General features: G+C 35.4%; 2 protein-coding genes across 2 annotated transcripts; one reads left to right on the top strand and one right to left on the bottom strand.

Moving 5' to 3' along the window:
* Window positions 1-6,488: 6,488 nt before the first annotated feature.
* On the bottom strand, window positions 6,489-10,078 carry mpdu1b (mannose-P-dolichol utilization defect 1b). Its single transcript, XM_084108304.1, has 7 exons — window positions 9,926-10,078; window positions 9,461-9,526; window positions 9,238-9,370; window positions 8,970-9,055; window positions 8,731-8,849; window positions 8,540-8,650; window positions 6,489-7,942 (listed from the first exon to the last, which is right to left on the bottom strand). Exons 1-7 carry the CDS (start codon window positions 10,047-10,049, stop codon window positions 7,820-7,822), a joined length of 762 nt encoding a protein of 253 aa, XP_083964430.1. The 5' UTR covers window positions 10,050-10,078; the 3' UTR covers window positions 6,489-7,819.
* A 223-nt stretch (window positions 10,079-10,301) lies between these two features.
* Window positions 10,302-12,317, top strand: mblac1 (metallo-beta-lactamase domain containing 1). The gene is made up of 2 exons (XM_084109380.1): window positions 10,302-10,826; window positions 10,932-12,317. The coding sequence occupies exons 1-2, from the start codon at window positions 10,422-10,424 to the stop codon at window positions 11,172-11,174; spliced, it is 648 nt and encodes a 215-aa protein (XP_083965506.1). The 5' UTR covers window positions 10,302-10,421; the 3' UTR covers window positions 11,175-12,317.
* The last annotated feature ends 39 nt before the right edge of the window (window positions 12,318-12,356 follow it).

The raw sequence follows: 12,356 nt of genomic DNA, 5'->3' as shown, positions 1-12,356 counted from the left end.
GTCGTTTTCCAACGTTTTCAATTAAAAACAGAAAATATTTTATGTTTTTGGCTGTTCATTTACATGACAACAGCGTTTTGGCGGCCTGAAAACGCAAACTTTTGAAAAAAGGGTTTCAAAGTGCAAGTTTTTGAAAACGATACCGTTATTGTCTCTTGTAAACCACAAAAACGTGAATTTGTGAAAACAGTTATGTCATGCGCATGGCATGTGTATGACATCGCCAATAAATGGACGTTTTTGTTTCAGATCATGTGAACAGGGATCGTTTTGACAGTATGTTAAAGCCCAAAGGAAAAACCTTTCCGTTTTTATTATAAACTTTTTTTAATTGCCACTATTTATTTGCAATTTACAAACAAATTTAAAATCCATGATCAGGCATTATCTCATGTGACTGCAAATATATATATATATTTTTTTTAAAAACATTTATCAAACTTTTCAGACATTTTGTGTTAAACATTTAAGCCACATAATTTACTTTTAATTAAAGCAGTTATTTAGTTTTTCTTTTGTATTATTTATGTAGTTTTAATAATACGTTTGTGTCGTAAAAAGTTAGAGACGATGAATAAATATTTAAAGAAACAGGCCGAATGGAACGATTTAATGGCGAAATAATCTAACGTTAACGTTACTCTGCCCCTCAAATTCACTGTCCACCTCAACATAACCCTCTCTGTCCAGATTGAAAACTGGTTGTTGTCTCGGTCGTAATTGGCCGTTTCGGAGGCACATTGTCCGTCGCTTTTGAGATCGCAGGTGTACGTAGTAAGCCACTGAATCCGGAGAGGCTCCCTTGGACCACTTTGTTCCCTTTTCTCGCTTCCCGCTGTGCGGAAAATTAGCGTTGCCGTCGTTTCTCTCCGTTTTCTTCTCGGGTTTAACCCCCTCACCTCCTAATGTCATTCTCATGAAAATGTAAAAGCTCGCCGCGGCTAATCGGAGGGCGAAGGGAGGGGGGCTGCTGGGAAGAGCGCGTACTTTCATTAACCTTGATAACAGTTCAGGCGTGTTCCCAAGTTAGATGCAAGTAAATCATTATCCATTACCAATTTTTTAAAGTGTTTAAAGGGAGAAAATCAAGCCCACTTTGGTTTCAAAAGAGCTGCGCTTATCGTCAGACGACTTCTGACTATGCTGGGGGTTAAGAGGGCGAATGTGGGTGTCGAGAAGAGGGCGGGGGACTGGGGGTGTTGAATTTTCTGGTGAGAAACATACCATCACTTAGCAACGACCACTGAGGCTTAAACAAACTGTTACCATGGTATATTTTGGGTTGCCAGTTTGCAGATTAAGGCCAAAATTCGAATGAATGAAATTGACTGAATGATCATGATAATATTTTTTTAATTCTTTCTTTTTTTTAATTCGTTAAACCGCAATATTTTTTACATTTTTTGTATTCGTTGACAGCATATTACTATTTCATCATAAACCCGGAAACGAGATTAATGGTTGCTCTGGAAACTGGGGGGTGCGTATTATTTACATGCATTCCGAGGGAGCCGCTCCCCTCCTGCACGCACACACACACTGCACAGGCTGCACTGCCTAACAGGTGAAATAAAAACAGTGAATGTGAAGAACGTGGTAATTATGGCTATGAATTGACAAATTTACTCTGAAATATAGATATTCCATAGTATTTGCATTTCCACTTAGGCTGTGTAAACAAGAAAACAATGCAGAACAGCGATAGAAAGCGAGGCTTTGAGGGATATAGGCTAGGCTACTTAAAATGTTTTCAATGGCATCTGCTGTAAAAAAAAAAGCCTCGCTTTCATTCCCGCTAAACAATCGCCTCTGCCATGAATAAGGCCTATAGGCTATACATACTGTAGGCCAACATTTATGAAAATTCACGAGCATATATGCGGTCCACACCAACAACATGCAACATTTTTGTCCCATACAAGATAAAATGTTTGATGTAAAGTAATATTTCATTATTTCACCCTTCTGCCATGTTCTGGCTGCATTTATGTTGTTCGGTGTGTTTTGTTTATGCTCATTAAAATGTTGTTCTCTTTACAACGGAATTTCCTCAGTATTATAATTATTTTAATACAAGCAATTTATTTGCAAGTTGAACGACATAAGGGTGAGCAAATATAACATAACCTATGTTTTTCTTTTTGAGTGCGCTATTTCATTTTCAATCTGTTCACAGGCCTACATCAAAACATGTTTCATCGCTCACTTGCGTGTTGACTTGTCAGTCATACCTCAGACGTTGTGTATGCACAGGTGAGTGAGTGGGCGTACATTTTTCTTCCCTTTTTTTTTTTAAACAGCCGCTACGGTTGGTTGAAATGCCACCAGGGCTGCAGACACGCATGTGTGTGAGTCAACCTAGACGAGCATTGCCTGTCACGCAATACCAATAACAGGGGGGTGGCCAGACTCATCCGATAACATTCTGTTGTGTCTGCCAGTTCCACTTGTCAAATGTATGGCTAATTTTATAAGATATGAATAGAATATGAAACCTGTTTAAACAGAAACATCTGTTTGTGTATTACAAGAGCTCATGTGTTCTGTGCACAGACAAACATTATAAAAACTAAAAGGTAGAGCAAAACAAGGTATAGCGACAAATCTGCACACCGTAGGCAGGATGTTTCTGCCAAATCTATCAACATTCTATCTTGCGCTATTTTTTTTATTATTATCAAGATTTGGATGCTATTCTAAGAGGGAGGTGTGTAGGCCAACCTCATAACTTTTTTCACTTTATTTATTCAGAGCAAAATAAAATAAAACGCATGGATTCCTGTTTGTCAACAGAACATATCTACATCAAAAGACTGGCATGAGGCCAAAGCAGTAGTCGCTGATCTTCCCTCATAGCTCGCAATGAGGTATAATGAAATGTTCTGGATGACAACCATAATTTCCCTTAGAAAAATCTTTTTTTTTTTTTTTTTTTGTGGTCATAATGAATTTTAAAAAGCTGAAGAGGAAGTTGGATATGGTACATTTAGTGTATTGACTTAGTACTTAAATGGTCTCTGCAATTATATTATTTATTAAAGGAGCCAGTTTCAAACAAACAAAAAAATGCATTGATAAAAAGGAAAATATTCTATAATAGACCCCAGACGTCAAAACCCACCTTTCTGAGCGCCTGTGCCACGCTTTGACAGAGCACGTGTCCATTTCTGTCAGGTTAATGTGGTTAATAGAGGAAGCATTTGCACAGCAATGAAAGAGTGATTGACAGCTAACACTAATGACGCACCACACCCTGAGCAAGACTGGTCTTGCAGCAAATCGAAGGAAAGCAAGGTGGGGTGAAACAGAGGCAGAGGGAAACAAGATACTCAGGATTACTATTTCCAAAAAAGATAATGCCATCACCTGTGATTTTATGCATGCAATGTTAATTGATGTTACTACACTAGCTGAGAGCTAAACATCTTTTAGTCTCTGACAAACCGGTCAGACACATAAATCTTCCGTTATAGGCTGGATAAGATATTTGTCAAGCACCTTAGGTGAGGAGGTGGTATACGTAATGCTGATTAGATACAGATATGGGAAACAGTCTTCTCCTCAGGTGAGGTGAGATAAGAACATGGGCCGTACTTTAAGACCTTTCCAACAGACCTGAGAAGAAAAAAAACAGATTGCGTAATCCAACATTATGGATTATATTAATACTTTCATTAAACTGTCAAGAAAAAAAATCCTGACCACTCTCAAAGAGTTAAAGTAACCCTCTTTTCCTTATGCCATTTACATAAATAAGTTATATACACTAATGCTCAAAAGTATATATTTTTAATGTTTTTGAAAGAAGACTCTTAAGGCTACATTTATTTGTTTAAATTACAGTAATATTGTGAAATATTATTACAATTATTCTTCTGATGGCAAAACGGAATTTCCAGCAGCCATTATTCTAGTCTTCAATGTCACATGATACTTTAGAAATCATTCTAATATGCTTATTTTGGTGCTCATGAAACATTTAGTATTATTATCAATGTTGAAAACAGTTGTGCTGCTTATTTGTATGGAAACTGTGATTATTTTTAATATTATTAATGTCATTAATTATGAATAATATTATTCATGTCTTTACTCACTTTTAATCAATTCAATGCATCCTTGCTGAATTTTTTTTGATAATACCTTTAATGATAATAATGAAAAAGGGTCTGCAAGTAAAAAAAAAGTAGAATTCTTCTTTTAAAGTAAATTTCAGATATGGAATTATGTAAAATCTACTTAACTGAGTTAAGTAAAATGAACAAAGAAAATAATTTTAACTTGGCCAGTTTAAATTTGAGTAATTTCTACTTTTTACTTTGCAATACTCTGTTTCAAGTACATTTTACTCAAACAACATAACACTGAATTAAGCCATGATTTAAAAGTGTATGCTTTATTAAGTAAATAATGAATAGATAGCCTATTGTGTAGACAATCTGCACAATAGAAGTAATGTGATACGGATTCAAGCACAGAGATCTCAATACTTGGTACACAATAATGGTAACATTCAATTGATAATTTTTGAGTATGAATGTATCATTTTGAGTAGAAAATGAACTCCACATATCACAAAACAGCAAGTTACTAAACCTAACAACAAAAACAATGATAAAACCGTGTAAGTACAGCTGGAAAACAGTGGAAAATGCAACCTTATTAATTATTCATGCCCCGGTGCATGATGGGAACACCAGTATCAGAAAGTTGAGTTGGTTTTACTTAATTTTCTAACGTTGATATTTACGCTTTAATTTCTACAAGCTGACATTGAGTACTAACATAGAATTTACTTTTTTTTCTTTTTTCTTGCCTGAACTATATTATTCAGGTATAAATTACATGCTTTTTTCTGTAGTATTTACTTCACCACAGATTTTTTTTTTTCAGTGTGTGATGAGCATTGACAATAGGTGTGTTTGACACGAGCTATGCTTAACCTTGCTGATCGGCAAGAATAGCCGGTTGCAGTTGGAGGTGGAGTTGAGAGCCATCAAGTCAGATGCTTTCTGCTTTTTTGTAGAGTACGGGAAACACACTATCTACAGGAAAGCAAATAGAATGCTGTTGAGTTGACAGTAAATTTAAGTAGAATGTGCAGTCTTTGTAAGCAGTTAATTGTGAGCACAACCAAAGACAACATGCAGACTATGAGGATGCCTTTAAAGGACCTTACAGAGGAGCATCACTTTTATGCTCACATATGTGAAATCTCTGTTTAAATAAACTCTAATATATGGTCAATTGTTCCCTGTTTCAAGTCTAGGGTTTATTTTAATGCTGCAAAGATATGCAGCAATTTACAGAAACACTTTCCTCCATTGACTGACTTTGTGGCACTTCTCTAATTATTATTTTTTGTTATTTGATTTGGAGAGGCCTCTACCCTATAGAGGATGTTTTATTTTGGAGGTTGGATGGATGAATGATTTGGAGATTATTTTGTATTTTTATTTTATCCTTTGCATTTAAAAATAATTTCTAACCTCCTGTTAATATTGTTTGTTTGTTTTTTTCTTAAACATCTCACATAAATTTTTAGTTCAATTTTAGTCTCAGTTTTATCCTGCTAAATGACCCTTATCCCTTTATCCTGGTAAAATAAAGGCACAAACTTTTTGTATGGGACCAGAATAATTAATCAAAGGTTTTCAAAATTCAATGTATGGTTGTAAATAAGTTATATTTAGACTACATTAGATGTAATATTTGTTCTGATTTGTCACTGCAAAATTTCACAAGTCATTTCAAGTGTCTGTGCACTCTAAAAAATGCTAGGTTGTTTCAACCCAAATTTGGGTCAACCATGGACAAACCCAGCCATTGGGTTAAATTCGTAAATCACATATTTAACCACGTTTGGGTTTGTCCATATTTGACCCAAAATTGGGTTAAAACAACCCAGCATTTTTTAGAGTGTGTGGTGTTAAATAGAATTTGCTAATTTGATTATATCACAGAAATAATTTGCTCTTGCTTCTTTAACAGCTTTTCGTTATTTAGATAAACTCTCAAGATGCCTGTAGCTCATCTTTCTGTCACTTGCACTCATCCGTCCTGTCCGTCCTGTGGATGATTACCATTGTTCAACCACACTGTAAAAATGATTATTCGAAGTTGTAAATGTAACAAAGATTATTAGAGTGAAAATAGTTTAAAAAAAATTAATTCTTGTTTGGGCTCTGCTTATGTCTGTCTGCTCCCTATAAATCTACAAGACAGAGTAAGACTTTTTAAAAAGTATAATTAAATGATCAGCTGAAATCACATCCAACTATATACACAGAGCTATATACTGTAGACTTTCTCTTTCAAAAGTGATGACGAATGAAAACTAGTAGGGTAAAGGGTACCTACCAGTGGACAAAACAGACAGCGATTATATTTTTACCAACTCTTTGCCTCTCTCTGGTGGTACATTTATGTATCACAGTCAATCACTTCAAACCACCCATAATGGATAAATGAAAAAACACAACTTAAGATAACTTTAAAATAAACTGTTTTATTATTTTCTTTTACAACTGATTGTGTCTTTTTTAAGCCTTTCACACTAAAAGAAATTCTCTGTGAACAGTGAGTAATAAACACTACAAATAATGGAAATGTTTTACTCAGCAGTCAAATGTACATTGCAACTTTAGATATGGAAAAACCGTAATCACAGCCATTTGTAAAATGTCATTCCTGAAATAAACCAACAATGAACAATAGATGTTCACATGCAAAAAAGGAAAATTAATTCACATGTGTGCAAATATGCAATGTCGATCATTCAAATTCAATTTTCATTTTATCTGTAGAGAGCTTAAAACAACTTGCATTTGATGGGTGAACACTACCATCTTGAACAAACAAAAAAGTGCTTTGTAGGAATTTTTTTCTTATTGTACCCAGTCCCCTTTACATCATGATGACACTCGACAGCACGGCTACATGCAATAATGCGTGGCCATTGCAAGAAATACAACAGTAATTGATTTACTAGTTTCCATGTATTAACTAAAGAAAACCCTTTATTTTGTCAAACGCCAAAACATATTGTGGGGTGTAAAGCAACATGAGCATTTCTAGGTTCTGGAAGACTTATGGGGATCCCCTATGGGGATAATACTTTACCTATGAGGTTCTAGTAGGGCTGCCTTTAGCATATGATGACACATATTATCATATGTGCGTTTTTTAAAGAATGCATTTTATGTATTTATTTATTTTGTACAATTTGGTCACTTTTACAATTCTGGAATTAATGTTTAAAAAAACCTTGGTAGACGTTTTTTTCACAGATTTGTTGTTGAATTCAAAATGGCTACAAGGGTTTTAGTGAATATGCAGTGAGCCCGGTTAATGGGAGTAACAAGACAATACTCTAAAACAGGATGGCAGGAATTATACATGAGGATTTAGTACATACAGTATATTTGTACATTTATGGTTGAATGCAAGAATACTATGGACACTACTCCTTTCTCTGAGCTAAGAAAATGGTCCAAAAATTGCCTAATTAAATTACCCACTACCATAAAAAGGGCGAAGGAAAAGATCTAGAATTATAGAAGGACCCCTCACCATACTGGCTTTTTTTGTCCAATTAAGGGACCTGGAATAGATGAATGTGTGAATTTATACAGTATTCATACCTGCCTCTCCAGTTAGCGCTGATATGTTAACAATAAATGCACTTAACAACTGATCAAGGGACAGTATTCAATTTTACAAGAACCGTCATTTTGATTAGGATACATCTGATCCCCAATCGGCTTTCCAGTGTTCTTAGTTGACTTGAGTGGTCACTGAATTTGCCTTTCGTTCGGATCTACTCAGTCTTCTTCCTGAGGGCAGGGCTGCTGTTCCAGTAGTAGAGAACCTGAGCTGTGATCACACCATTACAGCAAGAAGAGATGATGTAGGTGACAGCCATGAGGGAATCTCCTGTTTCCTGTACAGGGACATCGGACACATTAAAATGGTCACTTCTCAATGAACCCATTTCAAACAATGAGGATCATAAATAAGTTACACTATCATTCAAAAGTTTCAGGTCAGTAACATTTTTTTCTTTGTTTTGAAAAACAGAGACACTTTCTTCAGCAAGGATGAATTAAATTGACCAAAAGTGGCCGTAAAGATTTTTACATCATTAAAAAAAAAAAAAAAAAACTATTTCAAATAAATGCTGTTCTTTTAAACTTTCTACTCAAAGAATCCTTAAAAATGTATTGTGGTTTACTTAAAAATATTAAGCAGCACAACGGGTTTCTTGAGCACCAAATCACTATATTAGCTTGATTTCGTGTGGTTCATTCATGTGACACTTAAGACTGGAGTAACGATGCTGAAAATTCAGCTTTGCCATCACAGAAATAAATTCAAAAATATTCTGAAATAATAAAAAAACCCTATTTTTAAATTGAAATAATATTTCACAATATTACAGTTACTTTACTGTATTTTGATCCAGTACATTTAGTCTTGATGAGCATAAGAGACTTTTATTCGCTTAAATATGGCATGATTGCTCATTACGGTGGTTTACCTGCACTGTAGTGAATATGCGTGCTAGAGAGCCAGCAAATAGCAGAAACACTGAAATAGCTGACAGCTGCCCAGTGTGGCCATTTGTGTAGTTGGTACCAGCCTGAATTAACTGAAGACACAGAAAATCAGATAAATACATTTCTGCTGGTTCAGCTGTTGAACGGGGTTGTTTATTTTGGCCTAGCTTACTCGTCCAAAGATGATGGCTGGCATATTAGAGGCTTGCATGGTAGTGACAACAGACATGGGGACCATGGGAGAAAGGAGCACTGCCAATAGTCCAAAGTAGACTGCCATAAACCCCAAACCTGCAAGTAATCACAGCACAATCAAAAAGTAACGATTAAAAACAGATTTTAAAACTTTAAAAAAAATGCAGCACAGATTTATTTTTATTTTTTTAAAAACATGTGGAATTGTCTTATAACCTTTAACGGTGTTTCCTCCGTAGTGCTGTATGAGGAAACCGATGGTCACAGTTTGAAACATGAGAAAAAGTGCCTCACCCCAGGAACTGTCAAAAATATTCACAGGCACATGTTTTATATATTTGTTTCTATTAGCCAGTTTTCCACTTTGTTGTTTGACATTTATAAATGCATGGTGTGTTTGTATGGACAAATGTTTACCAAAATCGTAAATAAATATGAAATTAGACTTTAACATATTTATGAAAGAGCATCACTATTAAAGTACCTGAAAGGGAAGCTGTTGGCAATACTGTAGGCCATGGTGCCTGTGATGGCAAACAGCTCTAGTAGTACAGAGTTAAAGCTCAGTCCCTCAGCACTTTTAGCCCCAATCAGCTTTAGAATCTGAGGCAGCTTTACTATGAAGAAACATGCACAAATCATCAGTGTTAAAGAAAATTGTCACTCGTTTTTTTATGTGTTCTAAAGATGGTGGAGATTTTCCTTACCTAATACAGAACCGAGGATGATCCCAATGCCTAGGCCTTTGCTGATTACAATCTTCAGACAATCCACTGTAGAGATTAACAAGGAAGAACTTCAATAGTCAGACTTCAATATGATTGGCATGTAAAAGTTGACCCACAATTTTAATATAAGCCAAATAGATAACACATTTAATACAGACATTATTACTTTTTTTGTGCAAATTATAAGGCAGATGACGTTTAACATATTAACATGTATGATGTCTTAATTAAAAACTGAGAACATCAAAACTAAGAGTCCTAAATTGTGACAGCATTTACCGAAGACAATAGACCCAGTAAGAAATTGACATGTGTATAGTTTACAATAGAGTAATCCTCTTTGTCACTGAATCGTTATAAGTAACGTTATACCAGGAAATAATCTTTGAAATAGCTTCCATTTATCTATAAAGATGCAACTAAACTAATAAAACGTGAACCTACCGTGCAGAAGATTGAACTGTAAAAAGAACTCGTCATAACATCTTTCTGGCATTAAATAATTAACCAGAATATCTTTAAAAGGATCCATGAATGATGTTTCTGCAACTGCTTCTGATGCCGCCATGATGCAAACGTCAAATGATCACGTGATGTAGTGCGGTACTGTAATACTTCCCCTTTATTTATGGAAATACTTCTAGCAGCTTATGTTCCCACGATCTTACTTGCGATTGAATACAGAGGTCACACAAAATATCACTTCATGAATAATTATTTACTGTTATTATTATTATTTGTGTTTATAAAATTTGATTTGTCCTTCTACCAGCAAAAGGGGGCGCGATTGTACCATAAACGCCAAAATCTAAATGTCCCCCTTTCTAGTTTGTCCTTAGTAACTTTCCGTAGAAGTATATGAAGCGATACTGAATATAACATTTAAGCTGTTGTAAACTTTTTGTTCCATTGAATTATTATCCCGATTACTCAGGCTCAAATGGATATGCCTCGCTCAATAAGAAAAAGTGAATCTGGCATCAATTCCAACATTTCAGGCCACCCGTATTGCGTCTCAGTATTGAAAGAGGGCTTCTGCACAGCTGAGCCAGACGGCTCGTTTAGAGCTGACGGTACCATTTCTTTGATTACTGGACCACAAAATATTCTAGTAGACACCGGGGGTCCTTGGGACCGAGACTTTCTGGTCGAAAAGCTGAAGGAGAATGGTATGACGACAGAAAGTGTTGCTATAGTAGTCGGAACCCACGGCCACTCTGACCACGTGGGAAACTTGGGGTTGTTTCCAGACGCCAAAATAATTGTGGGATGCGACATAAGCGTGGGGGATCGATATCTACCAAACCAGCTGGCTGAGGGACAGCCATACCCTATTGATGATTTTGTAAGTTATTCATATGTCATATAGGGCCATAACTAGACTAGCAAAGTGAAGTAACTTCTAATATATATAGTAAACACTAATTTGGTAATCCACTTTATCCAAAAGGTATCCATCATTCCAACACCTGGCCACATGGGCAGAGATGTCAGTGTCCTGGTAAAGGGAACATCAGAGGGTGCAGTCCTTGTCGCTGGAGACTTGTTTGAACGTTGCCATGATGAAGACTCCTGGAAGGAGCTGAGCGAGAACCCTCAGATACAAGAGACCAACCGACAGAAGGCATTACAGATGGCGGATGTAATAATTCCTGGACATGGGCCATTATTTAGAGTGCACAAGCAATCATGACATTGACGTAATCTTGGACCTGAGGTTGAGTCATAGACAGAGCAATTATGAAACAAAGAACACATTAATTTATATCACCAATGTGGCACAATAATTTTAAAATAGCACATTGGTGTTGACTCGTACCATTCTGTTCACATATTTTTCAAATGTATTTCAAATTAGGCTACTGGCCATTCCTTTTTAGTTCAAATTAGGTATTTTCACACACTTAACTGCATGGTGTAACCATTCATAAGTATATTACAGTATATGACATATATTACAGTGAAAATGAGTTGCTACTCTACTGTGGGTGTGAAATGGAATCACTTTATTCATGAATGTTAACTGTGGGTTTTTCAGTGTACTGACTGCTCAAGCCACTGACCCACTTGCTTTTGCAGTTATGTTTAGGCTTTTGCTTATTTGTGAGTCATGTGTCAAAAGATGGTTGTGGAAGATATAACTGATGATGTAGTAGCAGTCAGTAGTAAATGAGTAGTATAAATGAGGTCAAGGTTTGATTGTACTTCCACAAAATAATTTATAGATGGAGATTTTATGTGTGCCATCTTAATTCTTTATATGGGTAATACAAAATTAAGGGTAATTAAGTAAAAAATATTATGTAAAATTATTATGGGTAATATTAAATTAAAATTGCTGTTGTGAATGTTTGTAATTTTAAACAGTTAAAGGGATAGTTAATGGAAAGGGATAAAATGGAATTTCTGTCATCATTTACTCACTCTCAAGTTGTTCCAAACCTGTATAAATTTCTTTGTTCTGCTGAACACAAAGATATTTTAAAGAATGTTTGTAACAAAACAGTTGTGGGGCATTATTTTTTTCCCCCATACTATGGAAGTCAATGGTGTCCCACAACTTTTTGATTACAAACATTCTTCAAAATATCTTCTTTTGTGTTCAGCAGAACAAAGAAATGTATACAGGTTTGGGACAACTTGAGGGTGAGTAAATGATGACAGAATTTCCTTTTTTGGATGAACTATCCATTTAAGTACAATCATAATAGGCAATTAAAAACAGCTATCAAGTAATAAAAAACCATTTACACGTTTTTTTTATGACCTAAATGTTAATTCATTGCATCATACTGCCATTTGCTGTAACCCATCAAAATATATGTTTTATGATTTATCTGTGTCAGTTTAAATGTGAATTATAGCATTTTCATGT

Source organism: Abramis brama (genome assembly GCF_963993115.1).
Source record: "Abramis brama genome assembly, chromosome: 3".
NCBI classification, from domain to species: domain Eukaryota; kingdom Metazoa; phylum Chordata; class Actinopteri; order Cypriniformes; family Leuciscidae; genus Abramis; species Abramis brama.
The sequence above is the reverse complement of the archived record's forward strand: the minus strand, read 5'-3'. Positions and strand labels throughout refer to the sequence as shown.